At 39.8% G+C, this 20910-nt stretch overlaps 2 protein-coding genes across 3 annotated transcripts in view; one reads left to right on the plus strand and one right to left on the minus strand.

Annotated features, from left to right (window-relative positions):
* Positions 1–3: 3 nt before the first annotated feature.
* n4bp2 (NEDD4 binding protein 2) lies at positions 4–14582 on the minus strand. The gene is made up of 16 exons (XM_079264329.1): positions 14279–14582; positions 12318–13353; positions 10851–10975; positions 10585–10673; positions 10242–10318; positions 10026–10166; positions 6327–8854; positions 5194–5279; positions 5020–5065; positions 4527–4729; positions 4295–4419; positions 3506–3632; positions 3101–3277; positions 2797–2965; positions 1037–1160; positions 4–934 (listed from the first exon to the last, which is right to left on the minus strand). The coding sequence occupies exons 1-16, from the start codon at positions 14508–14510 to the stop codon at positions 889–891; spliced, it is 5331 nt and encodes a 1776-aa protein (XP_079120455.1). The 5' UTR covers positions 14511–14582; the 3' UTR covers positions 4–888.
* A 1460-nt stretch (positions 14583–16042) lies between these two features.
* pds5a (PDS5 cohesin associated factor A) overlaps positions 16043–20910 on the plus strand; it is a gene marked incomplete at its 3' end in the record, with an annotated part of 31456 nt that continues 26588 nt past the window's right edge. Inside the window, exons 1-2 of one of the 2 annotated variants that reach the window (XM_079238337.1) lie at positions 16043–16128; positions 17019–17171. In XM_079238337.1, the coding sequence (XP_079094463.1) occupies positions 17058–17171 (114 nt within the window). In that variant the 5' untranslated portion in view covers positions 16043–16128; positions 17019–17057. Of the gene's footprint in view, positions 16129–16224; positions 16359–17018; positions 17172–20910 lie in introns of those variants that run through there. The other variant, XM_079238336.1, reaches the window with a different exon arrangement.

A 20910-nucleotide genomic window follows, 5' to 3' on the forward strand; every position in this document is an offset into this window, starting at 1 on the left:
TTTAAACTTATAAAACTGTTTTACCACCACTGGAAGACCACTGCTACATAATTTGGTAGTGTTGTTTTTTTTTAATAATAAAAGCAACGAGGAATGAGCTGGAATGACCAACTGGCCTTAAAAAAACATCAAAAACACTCAACGTTAGTTGTCACCTGAGTTGGATTGTTAATATATTAGCAGCTAAACTCTGTCTGCGCTCTCACACACAGAACCATGTAAATCTTTATAAAAGTGTTACGCTATAAAGGCACATGTCAAGACCAAGGAGAGCTACTGCTGCAGAAGTCACAGCAAAGTTCCTCAATCCGTTTAATAAGGTTGTTCCACTTATTCAACGGCTCTTTGGTCGTCTCTGAAGGTTCAGACTCACAGCAGCGCGAAAATCAAAAGAAACACACTCCCTTCCTATAAAGCAGTTAACCTGATGATGCAGACATCTGACATCAGACGTCTCAAAAAAAAAAAAAAAAAAACACTTTTTAAAACAATGGCAGCAGACAATTCACACAGCCTGCTGAACACAGCCTCTGTTCACTCTAAAACACATAAAGGCAAATGCAACTATATAAAAACTTAAGATAAAATATAAATGCATTCATAAAACTTTGCAGATGCATAAAAATACCTTATTTGTACTTAACAATGTAGTCATTTTCCATGGGAAGAGAAAGTCCTTTACACTGCAAAAACATTCACAGTAATGTCAGTGTGAGCAGTTATTCAGATTATAGTGGCTACACTGTACAAACACCATCTAAAGAGTACCAAAACGGTCTTACAGGTAAACACACTGCATGTGCTGTTAAACCTGAAAACTTAGTAAAGAAGTGGCGAGTAGGAAATAAAGAGCGAGATGTCCTCCATAGCAACAAAAACAGGGTCTTTTCACTTTAAGGATACCAACACAAGACCCGGCTTTGGCTCCGTAAACCTGCAAGATGCAGAGATAGGGGAGAAGGTGGGTGAACATGAACACATCTGGTTGGGTTTTACGCTTGCATGTGTCTGTGTGAGAATGCGTGTGTGCGTCTACCTGTAGTGTTTGTTGGTGAGGTAGTCTATAACAGCAGGGCGGATGCGGGCCACTCCTCCCTGACTGTGGTTCCCTCTTCCTGTGATGACAGAGAGCTGAGGTTGACAGAGACCCTGTTCACAATCTGCACACAAAGAGATACAAAACACACAGAATACAGTTAACAGCAACATGTTTTTATGATGAAATGCCATTAAAGGTGTTTTTCTGCATTAAAAGAGCAGATTTAATGTCCTTATGCTTGTTTTACTGTGTGCAGCGGCAGCCTTTATATTTTTACCTGACATGTAGAGGTTATATCTGGCAGTGTTAGTTTATCTGTCTGGTAGCAACATAACTTAGAAAGTAATGGATCGATTTTTATTTAATTTTTCAGAAATGGAAAAGGGAACAAGTGATGAGATTTTGTGGATGATCTGGATCACTGCCTGGATCATTTTGAGACTGTTGAGTTCAACAATTATTATATAACTGTTTAAAAATTGTGGTTATTTTTGTATAGATACCAAAAGTACAATGAAAGGGCAGGTTACAGTAACATTAGCAAACATCTGTTGTTGTTTTTTTTTTGTCAAGTTCTCAATGTGTTTTACGAGCAGCTTCTTCACAATGACTATGGTTACATGAGGTTTTTTAATTCGCAATTAATCATTCGGAATTAAATAATTTGGAATTAATGTTTTTTACTACGACTTTACATGAAAGTAATAATTCTGAATGAAGGTTTATATGAAACACATCCTCACCAAATTCCTCTTTAAAGCGGCGGGTTGGGAAGGGTTCTGATTGGACAGAGGGTGCACATGACGTATACCGGAAATAAACTAAGTGTGCTCCCTGCTTCTCGTATTTTCAGTCGTAAACTAGTAAAAACTACATAATAAGTACCAGTTTTGCCGCTATTTTCATTATAAATTTGAAGTACCAGCTCAACATGAGCATACTGCTGCACTTTTTGCAGCAACTGAGAAGGAGAAGAAACATAGACCACCGAAAACGGGAGGCAAAACAACGCGCGTCATCGGGACACGACAAGGTAACGAGCATGTGCAGAGCGCACCGGAATTAACTTAGAGCGGAATAAATGTTTACATGACAGAGGAATTAAATAGTTTCGAATTAAAATGCGAATAAACCAGCCGCTTACATCAGAATTAAGTTTAATTCTGAGTAGAAATTTGCATTAGGAATTAAGTGTTTACATGGTCGTTTTTTTTATCCTTTTAAAGTGAAATTAACTTTTATTCGGAATTAAAGAGGAATTAAAACTCCTATGTAAATGTAACAACTGTGATGCAGGACAGTAATAAGAGCATTCGTTCAGTCCTACAACCGCTAGCTTTGCCTCAGATCTCTTTCTAGCCTTGACATTGAGGTCATCAATGCATCGGAATGACATTATGGATCATTTTCTGTCAAAAACTGAAGGAAGAAACTTAAAATTATGAGAACAAGTTGTACAATCAACATGGATGCTGGTATGATGCAGGGTTTGATTTCACTGGCAAGGGGTTTATGATCATGCAACAACAACAACAACAAAAACAGGTAGCAAAGTACCGCCATACTTCAGAACCCAGGGAACAGTTGAGGATTAAGGGCCTTGCTCAAGGGCCCATGGTGGTTTACCACAGTTTGAGTCTGGGGCAATCAATAATGGGTCCTCCGTCTTAGTAACCACTGAGCCCTAAACTAACCGTGTTGGTTAACCACCAGAAGGCTAACACTGAGTGATGCGTGTCAGAAATAGTATGCAGTACCTGCGGCTTTGTCTTGTAAGACCTGCGCCAGATGTTCCAGGGCTTCGTCTACATGCAACCCATGGAGGTCCAGGATGTTTCTGGGAAGCAGGGATGAGTTGACCCTGTTAAAAATCTGAACCGCTGCGCGATGATTGGCTTCACGCATCCGCTGGCCATGCAGGTGTCCCTAAAAGAACACAAAATGGGAAGAGACAGGGAGAACTGGAATAACATGGAGTAAAGAGATAAACCTGAGGCTCACCATCCATAAACACAAACAAACAGTATATTAAATTAAAATAATTCGCCTTTATTCCTTTACCTGCTGTGCAAAAAATGAGGCCACTTCTTTCCGTCCCTGTTTGTAGGCTTCTGCAGCTTTTGCAAAACTCTCGAGCTGTCGCCTCCTCTGCAGGCTGGCTTCTGCCCTGAAGTCTTCATACTCTGGGTCTTCTGTATCCTGATAGTTTGGTGCATCTAATTCTGGGGGTTTCTGCCTCTAATAGATTTAAACGACAGACAGGGAATTGGGAAAAATAGAAACGATGAACTCTATGGGCAAAGATTTGTTTTATAGAACATAAACTTGTTATTTCGTTAAAAAAATAATAATAAAAAAAATTGTACTAAAAAAATAAAAATAAAAAACAGATTCCACTATGGAAAACTCAACACACATGACAAATGCCCCACTGTTTGTGCCATCCACTCCCCATCTTGTTTGTACCTTTTCTCTTTCCTTGCTGGCTGCTCTGTGGTGGTCAGTCCGAGGAGCCTCTGGAGCAACGACTGTCTTCACAGGTTCCTCGACCAGCAGCGAGCGAAGAAACAACTCTGTCTGGGTCAGGCTATAACTATGCCAAAATAAAAATAAAAAACCTATTTACAATGGTAGGTAGGACAAAAGCAGAATGAATAAAAATAAAGTATTACAGAGGCTTCCAGCTGAAGTTAGCCTTATGTAAATAAATACTGCAGAAAACAATTAACACTTAGGAACAAATCCTCTTTGTTCCTCTGTATCAGGGACTCGGTTTTCTTAAGAATCTCACTGCAGGACACAATAAGCAAAGTGGAGATGGGATATTTGATTTATCTCTATGTTGGGTGGCTTGAACACAAAGTCTGATTGTAAAATAACTAGCAGGAAGCTCTTCCATAATTAATATCATATTAAACGTATTAAACTCTGTTATTCTTCTCTATCTTGCTAATTTTAATACTGAGAGAAAACATGTCCCTCACTAGCAACAAAGTGTTTGTTTTAAAATGAAGTTAAAGCAAAAAGTGTACACTCGTATTCATTTTGTTCTGGATTTTAGTTCATTTCTGGAAAAGGAATTGCTTTGTGGTGTTCTGAACACACACCCTGCAATGTAACTATTGTGCAATGTTGCTGCTGAAACAGCAGTCCAGGAGATTATGTTTACTTTCACGGTGGAAACAGGCTTGATTTCTCATTATTATGTGATGGTGATCACAATCCAAGCAGACACAGTCTCAGCTGTTGTCTTACTTGTGGTCTCTGAAGATGTCCTGGAGAAAATGTCTGTCGATGGTGGGAAAGAGGGCAAACAGCTGCTTCTCTTTCAACAACGTGGCGCCATCCCTCCGGTCCAGGTCAACACGACTTTGTCTGGTCTGAAAGACAGTAAGTGGGTGGGACAGGGGTTAGGGTACATAAGGGGAGAAGAATGAGGAGTTTATGTCACAAAATACCAACATTTTACTTCAAAGTGTGGCCTTACTTTCTGTACTTTCTCCTGTAAGGCTTGTTCTTCTTTTATGACGTCCCTGAGAGAGACATGTGGACGGGACACATTCCAGTGGTCCATGAATGGTATCGACCCAGAGGCCTCTGCCTGGGCAGCCAGTGACATGTTACCATGTGGTTGCATGCAGTCTGGTGGTCTGTATTTGGAGACAATTGAATCATCCTGCTGAGCTGAACCTAAAACATCCAGACAAGGTTTATTTTAATAGTTATGTAGCAAAACCTTGATCACTCTGTCAAGTATTTAAACGTGGCCAACAAATGGGCATGTGTGTATTATATATGACATACAGGAGTTGGTTTGAGTGGTTGAGCAGCACAAAGGCATGCTGCAGCACATGGACATGTATGTGTTTTGTTTGTTTGTGTGTGTGTGTGTGTGTGTGTGTGTGTGTGTGTGTGTGTGTGTGTGTGTGTGTGTGTGTGTGTGTGTGTGTGTGTGTGTGTGTGTGTGTGGTACTACTCACTTTCCTGGAGCAAGTGAAAAGAAAGAGCTGCCTGTCTTTGCCTTTCCTGAAAAAAAAACAAAAACCAAAAACATGAATATCCAGATGAACCCACATCAACCCTCTCATTAGTGGCATCACAAGTAAACACAGTATTGCTGGATAGAAGGGATGCTCGTATCCATGACAGATTACCTGGATTGTTTCCTTCCACTTCTGGTGGAGCAGTTTAGCCAGATTGAGGTCCATCTGCACAGCAAAGTCATCAGTGGAGCATGAACCTGAGCATAATCATCAGGCAGGACAGATGTCCAGGTTAGCAATTAAATATAATCAGGTCATTATGAATACCCTTAAAATGAGTTGGAAACTGTATTCCAAACCCAGTAAGCAGTTAATTCATATCAACAAAGGCTTATAAATATAAAATGCCAATAAAACATTTTGGCTACATCATGGGTGTCCAAAGTTGGTTCTTGAGAGCCACTGCCTTGCAGGTTTTTGATGCATCTCAGTTCCAACGCACCTGGCCTGCACTGAATAGATCCAGCATCCTAGGAGGTTCTGCACCATGACTGATTCATTTGAATCAGGTGTGTTGGAGCGGGGATGCATGGAAAACCTGCAGGATTGTGGCTGGACCCTCCTGGGCTAGATTATAATGCAAGGGAGCACATAATGTGTTTTACTGTGGACCGCTGTGTTAAAGACCACCATCATAACAACTAAGAGAGTGTTGAATCACTTAATATTAATTGCCCACCAGCTGTTCTGCTGCCACATAGAGGGCATAATGACTTACTACTTACTTAATACAGATTTTTTTTTTCTTTAATTAGTCACTTCTAGTTGCTCCAGCATGCTCCCTCTCCATTACCAGCATGTCTGGTTGCCCCTTTTAGTAATGGCAAAACCGCTACCAGTGCATTCTCTGGCTGCAGCTTGTAGAATGAGGCGGGGCTGGATATTGGGCGGAGTTGGACGTCCAACCCTGCCCCTCAACACTTTGATTGGATTAACCATAACCACGTCCTTTTGATATCCAACCACGCCCATTGGACGTTCAACCACACCCAATATCCAGCCTTGCCCCATTCTCCAGGCTGCAGCCGGGGGTTATTGACCAGTGCAGCATAGGTAAAAATTCAATGTAGTGAAACAGGGAAAACTACTTTGTACCAATAGACGAGATCAAGTTTAATTTATTTGTCTTGTAATGGTTTTAATGTAGTATAGAAAACATTCTGCATTCAAGTCTTAATTTCGTTCAAGGTTTAAATATACTTCTTAATATGTATTTTTAATTGTGTACCCTGAGCGTTATTTACCTGGATCTACTCCGACTGGACCGAACAGCTCAGCTAACTGCAGCGCCAGCTCGGTGGGTAGCTTCAACTCCACAGTCTGAATATCAAGATGTTGGCTCTTAATCTTCTTTTTCCTCTGCTCTTCCTGTCTCTCCATTTCCTCCAGTTCAGCCTGCAGCAGTCGATTGATCTCATCCATGCTGGCCGTGTCGTCCTCAAACTCAACCCTTGACTCTTCAATTATTACTTCATTATCAAAGAGCCCACAGCAAGCTCCACCTCCCACCCCTGGCGCTGATATACCTTGCTCTAATTTCACTGCTTTAGGCAGACAGATTTCTGTTTGAGGACATTTTTCTACAAATGGAGTTGCATCTGACTGGTTCTCGTTTGTAACTGGAACTGACGCAACACTGAAACTTGATCTATCCAAGTTGTTGGCACCTTCTTTTACCTCATTAACTGTCCCACAGGGTGCGTTCTGGGCTCCCTCCTCAGTCCCATTTTGCTCTCCTGATGGCCAATCTTCATGTTGATGTTCATCTAATCCATCAGAAGTTTTGCTGTCTTCTGCAGCCTTGTGTAAATCTCCAAGCAGACCAGATATATTGTCTACTTTGGCTGCACCAATGTCCTCAACATCTTCATCTCTAAAGAACCTCTCTCCAGAATCCAGCAGCAGATTGGTGGTCCATTCTAAGTCCTGATGGCACTTGTCATACAGATCCTCTAACGTATCAAAGCTAACTAGCTTAAAATGACAGCTGAGAATGCGAAGACTCTCAACTCGGTCTTGAGTTACCTCAAGCTCTTTCTCCTCCACATGTGTGCCTTTTTCATGCACCACATGGTAAGGTACATCTGAGTGGCCAGACAGATCAACAGCGACCGCAGCAGAGGAGGGTTTTGGCACAAATCGAGAGGATACGCCACACAACACTGTGATGTCACTGGAGAGGATTGCATCGTCAGAGTTGTCCCGATGGTTGAGACGCCAAAGAAGGGCAAAGTCTTGAGGTTCTGTCTGAGTGAAGCAGCCTATTTCCACAGGAACAAATGGTGTATGCTTTAGGTGTTGTTCAAAACTGAACTCTGCTGATGGGTCCAAGCTGATGGGATTAAAGACCGGTGTGACATCTGCGTTAACACTGCTTTCAGTAAGGTCACTGTTTTCAGCTGTGGAATTTGGGCAGTCCAGATCTTTGGATGAAGAAGCAGGACAGTTTTGAGTGAAGGTGAGAGCCAACTTGCAGAGCTTCCCTGACCTCCGACCCTGATGGTGCTTCCTTTCCTGACTGCCTCCACAACTTTCTGTTTCCACCAAGATCTCAGAAGCTGGACTCTGACTTGTTTCATTAACGACACTCCCGTCAACCTCAGCCTCTCTGCCACTTACTGAGCTGCAATCCAAACCCACATCTGCACCAACTTTGTCTTTGATATCGAGGCTTTTGACTGTATCACAGGTTACACTGGAAGATTTCACATCCACATGTAAAGATTCTTGTCCAGTTTCCGACACAGCAGCATCTCTTTCAGTTGTACCACTTGCTTCATTTTCAGTTGTATTTTCCACCAAATAACCAGCTCTTTGTTCCCTGACGATACCAGATTCTGCTGCCTTCCAGTTTAACACGCAGTCAGGTAGTTCAACTTTACTGTTGTTAACACTGTTGGGCTGTTTTGCTTCACTATTAGATTGCTCAAAAACGCTCCCGGCCTCAGGCTCTCTCACAAATTCTTCTCCTGAGCTCGGAGAAACTGAGCGTGAGCTAGATAAACTGGTCTGAACTGGGCCTCCACCAGTCTGAATCAGATCAAGAAGCTTCTCAAACTCATTAACATCAGGACCCGACAGCACACACTTGACTTTTTCTTCGTTATTGTCTCTTTTTTCAGCTTCTCTGTGCTTTTCCCTTTTCCTCGCCTGCCGCTGCTTTAGCGACCCTTCCGAAGGCCAATCACCCACAAAATTTAGCATTTTAGAAGCCGCCTCCTCCTCCTCCTCCTCTTCCTCCTCCTCCTCCTCCTCCTCGCACCTCACCATCTCAATTGCTTTAGCTGCCTCATCCTTTGGCTTTTCTTCATCTGGCTGATTTGAAACTTTAACCAGATCTGCAGGCTCCACTTTGTCAAAACCAGACCTCCTGCTCGGTCTTTCTCTCCTCACTCTCTGTTGAATAGACTCAGAATAATCAACATGGATTTCCTCCACAGACTGTTCATTTATCACAGATTCCACAACACAGTCTGGGATTCTCTGGTCTTCCATTTGGTAGTTTAGCTCCAACTGGGTGTCCAGCTCAGAATCCAGTTCCCCCATATCAATATGATCGTCTAAATCAGAAATATCAGGGTTGCTGGCATGGCTTTCTGTGAGCTGAGTGGATTTCTGGGCACCGTCTTCTAGCATTGCATCCTCTCCAGAGTAACCAAAACATGACACATCAGGAAGGGAGGAAAAATGCTGAGGATGAGATTTTTCACATTCCTCTGTCAATCCGGACTGACGCACAAGGTCAGGACCTGGTGTTTCAGAAGACACTGGCCTAAAAACAAAGGAAACAAACAAACCTCAAACAAAAGTACTGTAGTTGCAAAAATTAGAATTGATATACATCAGTTCTTGATCATTTATGTTCAGCTGGTGATCATAAAAGTGCTCATTTCAAGCAAAAATACTCGTGTCTTCAAAACACCTTGTAATATTTACAACCTACAAAAAACAATCGATACTATTTATGTTTTTTGCCGTTGAAGTAACATGGTAATAAACAGATAACTCTTGTAAAAAAAGACATTTAGAAACATACCAAATTAGAGATACAGTGTATATGAATTACTGACATCTAGTGGTAAAGAGGGGTATAGCAAGTTGGAAATGAATGGTGGCTATCAATGCCCAAAATTCTTCTACACAAACATCTGGGTGGATACAGTTGCTTCAGGTGCAGAAATTACAGTACTACAAATTGCTACTTTAAATTTTAGTAGTCTTCTTCTACGGTCCTTTTAAGGCATTACTCGTCCCAAACGCTGCTCTAGCACCAATCAAACAAAGCTGATACCGCTGTTGAAAAGCTCAGAAGGCTCTCACTTCCCATTTGGTTGTTTCTAAATTTGTTTATTCAGAGACAGTGTAGTAAAAAATAGTGGCACAAACATGGCAGCTGCTTTGTATTTGGAGTACAACAAGAAGATCCAGTAGATAAATGGCTCAGTTATTTTAGTAAAGTAGTAAATATAGCTAGAATCATAGTTTTAGATAATCAGCCTTTGTTTTTGTTACAGACAGCACCTTTAAGTGTTGCATCCTTGTTTTTTTTTTTAAAGAAAAAGTCTAAACAGACACTGTAAAAACACTGTACACATGTTTACAGTAGAAAAACAAAAAAGGGTAAGCACCGGGATGACATGTCATCAAAACTAGTAGCTTTATCACCATTGTGACTTTATCCTTCCAGTTTAATTCTGTTAATGCTGAACTAAACTGGCTAATTAAACTTAGAGGTGAGCTTCTTGTTATACTTTATAGCAGTTTATAGCAGTTATAATGATTGATTAAAATTATCAAAAAAGTTTTTCTATTCTGGGTAATTTAGTCCTCTGAGACACTACCTTACTATGTTTCTCACTACAGTAAAATCCAGGATTGTTTATTTCTTCCAATACATTGATGGAAATGGGTTTTCATCCTTTAAAAAAAAAAAAAAAACTTACTGTGAGGTTTTGTTCTCGAGAGGAAGGCGCTGTTTAAACTCTGGCATATTTGAACCCATGATAGACTGGACTGTGACAAAGCGCTCATATCCATTCAGCATGCGGCGGATCGTTTCCACCGATACATTATGTGTGCTGAGTCTGCACAGAAACATGTATTCAAAAATGAGATATAACTTTCCCAAACAGCATTTTTGCTAATGTTGTCTCTCTCACCTCTCTAGTTCTCTGGGCTTATTCTTCCACCATGTCTCCGGCTCTTTGAAAAGCACCTTGTATCCATGTTTCAGTGCCTAGCAGAGATATGCAACTGGTCTTTTCATGCACTTCATGCCAAAATCAAGTGTTGCAAACAATATTCAACCATCTGATAAAATAATTATTCCTTAATTATAAAAAATGCAACATTTTTGTTCATATTGGAACTGGTATGCATGTTTTAAAATGCAAATGTAAAGAATAAGCATATTTTAACAGGCTTAATTTTATATTTCAGTATTTAAAAAAAGATTTTCACCACTTTTATCATACATCACGTGCTCCTGTTGAGCTGACTGACCTGTGCCACATAAGGTTTCATCTCCCAGCCTTGCATGTTGGTGTTATCAATAATGATAGGATTGGCACCCCTGCTGAAAGCCTCCTTGGCTGTGAGTTGGCATGACAGAAAGAGCAGATGAGAAAAAATTTTACTAATGTCCAACTAATAACTTAAAGTAAAACAATAGTGATTAATTACAGACATAAAAAAATGTCCTGGGAAGGCCACAGGTAAATTCACTTGTTACTGCTGTCAAACTTCATAAAGGCATTGTTTTTGTTAACCTCGTTTGTGGTTCCACTCATGAGCCTCGCCAAGTAACGTGGGGTCAAATTCGTAGTTTCCGTTGTGGATGAAATAATCATCAGTGCTCAGTATAACTCCTCCTGGGTTATGCTCCAACAAGGCTCTGCAGACACACACATGAAGCTGGGTTCAAGTCATATAACATAGCTTGTGTTGGATGTAACACAAAACCCACAGATCTTAAGTTCCTAAACAAACTACTTTGTCATTATGACTGAAAAATACTTTTGTAGTAGACTTACGGTTTATCCATTTTATATTTAGATAATATTATCCTGTGGGTTGGAGATCCAATCACTGCTTTGGTTTGTGAATGTATTCTAATTCACTATTAACACAGGTTGCTTGACAAAGAAAAAAATCATAACTATATACTGGAGCCATTTAGGTAAAAACCCAAAGAAATGATAGAAGTGAGACATGGTGGTCAGAGAGTAAGAGAGATTATTATCTTAAAGTGTGAGGTTTGTGATTTCTATTTAAAAAATGAATACATTTACAGTGCAAGGTTTGATCAACATCACCACTTTATGCATATATGCAATACTGAGAAGTATCTCTGGTACAACCCACTTAAGTCACTTCACTGATATTATTACTTGAGGTCGGGAAATCAAATCGAAAAATAAAAAAGCTGGATTTTTTTGCTTCATGATTTTAAAATAGATTTTTATGTTAAATTTTTTTAAAATAAATAAAAAATATCCATTATAAAATTTTTTGTCATTTTTTTATTATTTTTATTGATCTTTTAACTTGTCTTCTTGGGCATTATAGCAGCAGAATGATGGTCTGGTTACTGTGTTCTTTTCAAGAAAAATGACGAGCAAAAAAAAAAAGTTTTATGCATTTTATTTGTTTTTAATCTACAAAAATCAGTAATATCAAAGAATTGTGAGAACGGAAATTTAAATCAAATCAGCACCCAAAAAATTGGAATTGAATCGGGACAAAAGCATATCCTCACAGCCCAAATTATTACTGTTATTCAGTTAATGCTGCACTCTTCATAGTCAGTCATATTGCTGTATATGTATATAACACTAGAATATATTTAAGTCATTTTACTCATATTCATTTATACTGTTCATTTGCTGCACACATTTTAAAGTACATAATAGTTTTTGTAATCTTATCTTATTTCAGTTTATTTTTTCTGCTCCACTTGAATGGTGTGTTAGATTTAAGGCTGTTGTTAAAGTTATTCTTAGAGCTATTATCTCATCTATTATCTTGCATATTGCATGTTTCCATTCTCCTGCTGTTGCATTGCAACACTGGAATTTCCCCACTGTGGGTCTAATAAAGGTTTATCTTATCTTAATTTTTTTCCTAAAATGGATTCTGTAAAAGAGAACTAAATAATGTGGAGGTTCTTGTTATTTTCAGCCCAGATTTAAAATATACAGATATATATGCAGTTCTGACAATCAAGACCATTTTACCTTGCCAAAGTTGACTTGCCAGATCCTGGAGCACCACGAAGCAACACGAGCACCTTCCCTTGCAAGCGTAGCCTGCTGGACTGGACAGGAACCTGTGGAGCAGCAGGCAAGGCCCAGGACTTGGGAATAACAGCAGAGGACTTGAGGGGTGCTTGGCTCACAGGGGCCTGGTTCAGCCAGGGAGAAACAGGTCTAGTCTGGCTGAACCAACTGAAGGGTGGTTGAGCTACAGGTGTGATAAAGGCCGGTCCCTGGTTTCCATGGATACGAGGTGAAAACACTGGAGCCCCCAAGTTCCAGGGTGATGCAGTATGACTATGTGGATTGTAGATTTGCAAGTTCACTTTAGATCTTGTTCCACCAACGACCGGATTAGACTCCAGGGGCTCAGTCCTGTCTGGGAGAGTGCGAGATGAATCCTGCTTTTTATACACCTGGAAAGCCGAGGGACGCCCTGAGGCTGCCAGATCCAAAGGAAGTTTTGGCTTCTCTCCAGAAGTTTCTGTCACCAGGTGTGTGAAATCAAGTACCTCTCCCTGTCCTTCAGGAAGTTTCTGATTCCTGGTGTTTAGCTGGTCAAGTGGGGAGGAAGCTCCAGACAAAAGGTCAGCCAAGCCTCCAGCTGATGTCTGCTGCTCAGTAAAGCACTGTCCCACTGGAGTTTCTAAGCTGCTCTGAAGCAGCTCTGGAAGAGCCTGCTGAGGAACAGGTGGTGGAGGAAACGAAGAAAGTGGTGCAAAATCGGATAATGACACGCTGCTTTGGTGCTCCTCCCCAACATCTTCCTGTGTGGTTCGTGTCTCCAACTCTTGATCAACCAGCAGGTTCAGCTCTTCTGTCAGCAGATCAGCAGACGGAGGAGAAGAGGACTGATGTGAGGCTGTGGATGACTGTGTGTCCGGTGTCAGTTCAGAAAAGTGATTCGGACTGAGCAAAGCTGCAGCAGTGCGCTCAAAGCCAGAAAGAGAAGTCAGGTTTGGGGCTGCAACTTCAGCAGCCACAGACAGTTCCAGGAGGGAGTCCATTGCATGTTCAACTAAGACAAAAAATACACATGATCAGAAAAATACAGGTAAAAAGCATTGGATAAAAACAAAGTTTCACACCTGCCATCAAAGCTTGATCACAATTTTAGGTGTTTTGATGGACTTCACAAAGAATACAACACACAGACTAAACTAACCAGCCGTCTTATTCGCAACACGTGAGGCCGGATTATCCAATGGGCATTTTGGGCACAGGCCGGGCCCCAAGTGGGTTGTCAGTTTGGACATGAAACAAAATTTACATAAAAGCCAGGTAGTCTCACAACAGTGTTAAATGTACATATATTGGTAACACTGGCTGAGAGATTTTAGAAATTTCGGTTCGCAGTGTATCATTCACAATTTTCACAATGTTGCGGTGGGGAAGGGGGGCCCCTGGAACATTCTGGGCCCAGAGGCCTGGGCACTTTTAATCCAGCCCTGGCAACACGAATAATAAAATGAAAGAATATCACGTTTATGTCATAATGTTCAAAAATGACATTCTAAAAGTTATTCCAATGTTAATTTTGTTGTTTGGTAAAATAAAATAAAAAAAACACAAACAGTGCAGGCTGAATTTGATCTTTCATGGCGCTTAAAGACAATAGAATCGACCTGTTAAACTAACTTTATCTGTCACCCACATGCTCAATTCAGTGCTCAATTTAGGCAACAGGTGGATGAGTGAGAATGGGTTTGCGGATTGAAAAAAAGAAGCAGCTTCGGTCTGAAATTAGTGAAGAACATACAGGTGATCTACAAGCATGATTGGAAGTGAACTCCAGAGTAACCTCGTACTGTCAAACGCTTCAGTCACGTGATCAGAACATAACATAAATGCTATTCAGCTAACTGGTTAGCAAAGTTACACCAAGCCTCCCCCATAGTTACAAAGCAGGTTAGACAACCTGGCCTACATTTGTTTTTTGGTACCTTTAAAGTCACACTCGGAGAGTACGATGTAAATAACTTCTGGGTCCAGGTGGGAAAACATCTCTTGCATGCTTTTAACAATTGTCTCCCTGACAGCGCTGCTTGGCTCCGCGGTGCTCGCCATAACTGGATCATAACCCTGACGTACAGGGTTGTAACCGAAGCTTCCTCCGTCCTTTTGCCCGCTGGTCTGCCTGGCTGGGCTCTGGCCAGCTTTCTTTCTCCGAGGCATGTTCTGGCCAAGGTGACGGCTCTCATTAGCTGCTAACTACTAGCTGAAGGGTGGCCCATAAACAGAGCATGCTACAGTACAATCCCAACTCCAGAGAATGGCGCCGATGTTTGGCACCCAACAGCACTCCAAGTGGTGGATCCGCTTCAGAAAGTACATTTCTTTTTCAGGCCTGCAGTCTTACACTAATAAAAGATTCCCTATAATTTTTTATTTAAAATTTTTTTAAATAAAGTTTGATAAAGTTAGACACGTGCCTCAATATAATTAAAAGCAATACGATTTAAGTAGAGCTGTTGTACTGTTTATCTATAATGCATATCTATTTACAGGGCCGGAGTAAAAGTGCACAGGCCTCTGGGTCCAGAGTGTTCCAGGGGCCCCCTTTCCCCACCACAACATTGTGAAAATTATGAATGATACACTGTGAAACAAATATTCTAACATCTCTTAGCCAATGGTGCCAACAGAAATACACTAGACACTGCGGTGTAACTATCTGGCTTTTATGTACATTTCGTTTTATGTCTAAACTGCTGGTGTTTTACCTACATGGGCTCCACATGGGGCCCAAGTGGGTGTGGGCCCCTGGGCCTGTGCCCATAATGCCCATTGGATAATCCGGATGTGTCTATGTAAAGTGGAAGAAATGAGACAGTTTACACTGAGACTTCAAAGCCTGTTTTATTTTGTTGAAGCAGACTGGTTTGAATCACTGTGTTGATGCTTCAGTTAAATTTTTGTGAGGATGTGACCAAAGATATTGGAGACCTTATACATCCTGGAGAAAGACCACAAGTTAGATAAGTGATTTAAATCACCGGTACCAATTAATTCATTGTGAGAGTCCTGCAACCGGGAGAGAGCTATAATGGTAGAGAATGCAGATAAAATTAATAAATAAAATGGGAACATTTTGACTTGATCTTGATGAACAAAGATAGGTGTTTTTTGATATGGGATTTGCTAATTGTCTGCCTGCAACCATTGTGAGGAATAAATGGTTACAGAAAATGAATAAATGGAATAATATAAAACTGTTACAATGCTGAAATTAAATGTCTGAGAGGACAAGGTTTTATTATTTTACTGATGTTTAAAAATGTAAGATTATTCTCAGAAAGAAGAGATGACTGTTTAAGATTGAATTTATGGCTTTTGTGCTGGAAGCATAATTGTTTGGAAGTTTGTGGCTGCCGTAACTGCAGCTGACCACTAGATGGTTTGTCTGAGGAGTTGAAGCTTCAAATCTGTTTTTGAAACAACTGGGAAGAAGTCTTAAAAGACCCACAAAGCTTCATTTGCCCATCTCTATAAAGTAGACCTACATATTTTATCTATACATATATCTTTTAAATAAATCTATGTAACTGAATGTTTTTAATGAATGCCATACACTATTTGCCAGGCCCATATATTGACAGAAAGTGAAGTCAGCATTGTGCCGCTTCCGAATCCCGCCATGAATGTGGAGCTGCAGTTCCCTTGTGAGACCGAGGGGGGCGCTCGTCCCCCAGCCTTCACACAGACAGCATTGACTGAACGGACAGAGATCTTTGTGCCGAAAACTAAGCTCAACCTGAGTCAGACTAATGAATTAAAACGGCCCATTTAAGAGGTAAATACTAAAAAGGAAGCGCTTGGCAAATATCCAGGATTTTCGGTCGCAGTTGTTTGTTTATAAATATATTCTATTTGCATTTGTTAGGGTGCTCAAAATCAACCGTGGGGCAAGTTGTTGGAGAGAGAGAGAGGAGGGCTCAGGGCGACGGTAGCAGCCCTGCCTCGCCTGTAAACTAGCGGCAGTACGGAGAGATGCTTGGAAGTTGAAAAAAAAGATCGTAACAAGTAAATTAGCTTATTTTTCAAACTTCTCAAAGTAGTTGCATTAGTTGTTAATCACAGGAACTGACCACGAGCATGGCTATTTGAAGCAAAGATGATAGGATACTTCACTTCCTCTGATTGTAGACGAGATGTGATGGGTACCTGGATAGTTTGCGGCCTAGGCTAGCAACATTAGGCTAACCAGAATGCTAACGGGAATTAGCCGCTTTCTGCTAACATTACTTCCCGCAAAATGCTAGCCGATGTTGTTTGCAGAGCAAATAGCAAGCTAGCTAATTTGATAACCTGTATGACAGTCATTATACACCGGCTACTAGTACTAGTACTTTTCTAACAGCGTTGCAGTTTAAATACTTATTATGTTGGCGAAATGTTAGTAGAACTCGTTCTGTGTCTATATGTTATTTTGTGAAGATTTTACGTAAAATATACAGCTGAGGTAATTTAGCATGCGAGCTAATAAGATGCACGATGCTTGTTCAAATGATGGCTTTCCGTCTAAAAAGTGTACCGGACTAAAATATAGTTCAGTATACGAGTGTGATTTTAAGTGTCTTAGCTGTGGAAAGTGATGTTTAGTACAAGAGAATGATGCTAAAAGCGATGTTTTGTTAAGTGCGGTAGCATGGTTGTGTTGAACTTTTGTTTTCTGACCCATAGAGGCCAGTAGAAGACCGTGTGGACCGCACATAAGCAGGCATGGAGTTCCCGCAACAGCAGAAACCGGCGGGGGATGGAAAGATCGTCTATCCTCCTGGAGTAAAAGAGATTACTGACAAGATAAGCAACGATGAGGTTGTCAAAAGACTGAAGGTATTTCGTTGACGTTGCTTGCTGTTCAAAAAACGAGTTATAACCCCGGAGAAAAGTATGTAGGATCTGACACAATGCCAAAATCCTCATAATTTTGGAAACTGTTGCAAATTAAGTTGCTACCCTTTCTTAGTACATTGGTTGTAGCAGCAGCATTGTGATCAAGTTTAGAATACTCTGAAGATACCTGTGTGTGTAAAATGAGACTGATTTAATACTAAACAGTTTATAAAATTCAGTACAGATCAAACTTATTTTTGCATGCAGTCAACAAAACAGGTTAATGGGAAGTTAAGAAAGAAACTTAAGTATTAAATTTTATTCTGCTCCCAGTCCATATCATAGAGTCAAGGAGGGAGTACATGCAATGGCCTGTTCACAGGTGAAACATTGAATATTTGTCTGATGTGTTATTTAACATGACGTTAAAGACTAAAATGAATTGGGGAAACAAGTTGTGAACAAAGCATTTACATGTTATTACTCTTTATTTACTATGGGGAATGTGCATCAACTCACAGAATTGTGGGAGTAATTTCCCATTTTGGGTGTTCCCAAAATTTAGCTTGTTTCCATCAGTTCAGCAGTGGATCAAATTTTTTTAATCTCTGTTTTATTCAGAATTCCTGACTGGTATTTTAACTTGTTAATTTTCCCCCATATTGTGTACTCAACTGCAGCAGCAGCTTTGTGATCAGCGCACATAAAGAAAATTAACCAGAGCAGTTTCATGTTAGTGCAGAGCAATGAATATGTTGAATAAACGCATCCCAGGGTACAGTGGACTTCTGCAGAAACATTTTTCCAATTGATGTGCTTCTGGCTGACAGTGGTTTGGATATAATGGACAGTTATGTGCGCAAAAGAGATGGCTGCATTTACAACAAATCAGCTAGATTAAGTGGATGATCAGAGAGCGTGTGAGGTGGTAGACTTGAGAATTTGTGTAGAAATGGTTACTGGCTATAGATGCAAGAAGTACATTATTTTAAATGTAGTGATATCGGTATAGGCAATGCTCCTGTGTGCAGATGAGAACATTACTTTCCTCCATCAGTCTGTGATGTTTGTTTACTGATTAACATAAGCTTCATTATTCTGTCAGACATCCAGTCACCATACTTAAAACTGTTCACTTTTTTCAGGCGTTTCAGTCATCAGATCCAGTGAAGTTTTTGTTTCTATATTTGTTATTGTAATTAATAGGTATACACTCATTTTGTTACTTTTTAAAAAATATTTCTTTACTGCTGCTTTTGTGTAAAGATGTTTTTCACGAATTCATCCTATATGTTGAGACATCTGTTCCTGACATTACATTTTTTTTTAAAAATTAATTTTTCAGAAATGAATCCATGCAGGTTAACATAATATATTTGATTTTGGATTCAAAATGTCACAACAATAAATGTTTAATTAACATATAATTGATTAGCATGATGGTGTATTTTGGAGCTGACAGTTTGTTGACTTGCAGGTTTTGATCCATCTCTGTCAAAATGGCTTCATGGACATTTCATTATCTGTAGTGTTTAAATTCATAATGAGTGTAGGAACTCAAACCAAGCACACGGTAAACTCTGACATCTGAGAATGAAACTGCTGAATGAAACGTCACTAAACCTGAACTTCATCCAGCAGATTGCAATGATCCAAATTATTAATAATTAGTATCTTTGCATCATAACAACTCTTCAATGTGAGCTTGAAAACACGTTTTCAACACAGTTTACAAGTGAGAAACCTGAAAATATAGACATAAACTGTTGCTGGGAGTCCAAAAAACGGCTTAGAAAGCTGCGGTGACTTCATGTACACATTTCTCTATGTGTTTCTTGCAGTTGCTTGTTTACACAGTCATGTCTTCAGTTGTGTAGAAACAATGTGGGGAACGTTGTTTGAATTTCAGCCATCAGTCCAACACATTTGGGTCTGATTGAATCCAACCAAACCCCTGAATGGCCATCATTGCCAAATGCTCCATTGTTTACATTGTGTTTGAATGCAGGGCGGGAATTTTGTAGTGTCATTTTGGGGTCTCTCTGCTAATAGCTTTTAAATGTTGTAGCTGGGGATTGTGTTATTTTTTACTGCATTTCTGATTGTGATTGCACATGAGAAATAAACACATCCATTTAATGTTTACATTTAGAATCAAAATATAAGAAAAGAAAACTGTGATACATGACGGTGGACATTCGGATCGTGGTTTCAGTCGCAGTTTTAGAACTGGGACACTTTCTGTTCTACTACGTTATTTACTGCTTTTACACACATTTTTTTTTAAACGTCTTTACACCACATCCTTCTATCCTCTCTTTATCCTCCTCACACCTTCAAATCTTAAGGTTTACCAGGATCCTGTTTCATGTTTCAGTGTTTATTGTTTACTACCTATACCGATATGATTTTACATCTTAATTCTGGTTATGCAACTGAACGGAAAGTAAACAACCCTAAATTTTTTGAAAAGTGTGCTGTGACAGGTTGTTGAATCTCCAAGACAGATGTTTATGGATCGCTTTGATGTGTGTCGCAAAGAGTCAGAAAGGCTGACATTAATTGCATGTGCTGCTATGGTCTAAGGAGTCATTTAGTTCAAGAGATGCAGTCAGCAATGTTGTTGGCCAGTAGTGAAGTTATTTTATGGCAATATATCAGTCGGCATCCTCAGATACACACAGTCTCTGCAATAAGCTATTCTACATATTCTGGTGTGCAGTAGGTGTTTTACAATAATATTCTGTCTTGTCATTTCCAACTTTAATTTTCATTTCAATTTACCACTTCATGTACATGTTTGAATTGTTCATAATCACATGTATGGTGTTGGTCTTGTACCTAAATTACTACGGTGTGTGAGGGTTGCATCGTCTTTGTTGTTTTGTCATTTCTGCATGGTAAAATTCACTGGATGCAATCTACAAACTAAACAAATTTGCAGCCTTTTTGTTAAAATGAGAGATCTAGTTATACTCAGTATTGACAAACCTCTAAAATTTCCCTAGATTGTTTTATCATTTGTCACTCTAACAGACATGCAAATTAAATTACATATTTTATTCTAATTAAATAAATCTTTAAAAGTAAATTGAAAGGTAGCAAAGGTTGCAGCCATTTGAACATATAGTTACTGCTAGTTGTGTATATAAAGCAGTCTTATTTGTTTAGTTCTCTAAATGGCTTCTTTTGATCACAGTTAACTAGTAAATTGTTATCTACCCTCTGTTTTATGGACTGAATTGTCATTGTTATGTTTTAATAACATTTTAGTTGCACAGTATTGTCGGAGGAAGTTGAAATCTTTCAGTATCTTGTAGCAGGGTGGTCTGCAGAATCTGGCACAGTGATGGTCAGTGCATCAGTTTCAACTTCGTGTTTTACAATGTCCAAAATGTTTTTGGTTTTTTTTTTTTTAACTGGTTTCAAAGCTAACTTTTATGATATTTGGCTCTAGACTTCTGCCTGGAGCCACAGAGTACCATTAACTGTATGGGACCCATGTGGTTAATAGGACCGTTTAGGATTGGTCAGTTAATCTGTTCGTCTTTGTAATAATCTTGTTATATTTATTGGAAAGGAGGCCTGAAGAAGGGGGGGGGGGGGGGGGGGGGGGTGTCTCTCACAAGATATATCTTTTTTTAAAGTAGAAAACATGGAATTTGTAGTGAAAATTGTTTCATGTTAGTATATAATAATCTTTCTCTGGCAGATAAGCTTACATCAGCGAGTCATCAGT

This window comes from Telmatherina bonti, assembly GCF_933228915.1.
Source record: "Telmatherina bonti genome assembly, chromosome: 3".
Taxonomy (NCBI): domain Eukaryota; kingdom Metazoa; phylum Chordata; class Actinopteri; order Atheriniformes; family Telmatherinidae; genus Telmatherina; species Telmatherina bonti.

What these genes read in the sequence shown, in the direction of transcription:
- n4bp2 (XM_079264329.1), bottom strand. Translation starts at nt 14,510, where the DNA reads ATGCCTCGGAGAAAGAAAGCTGGCCAGAGCCCAGCCAGGCAGACCAGC. An exon ending in TGAGTGGAACCACAAACGAG is followed by an intron (nt 10,674 to 10,850) that starts GTTAACAAAAAC and finishes GCCAACTCACAG; the next exon opens with CCAAGGAGGCTTTCAGCAGG. An exon ending in GACATCTTCAGAGACCACAA is followed by an intron (nt 3,633 to 4,294) that starts GTAAGACAACAG and finishes ATTTTGGCATAG; the next exon opens with TTATAGCCTGACCCAGACAG.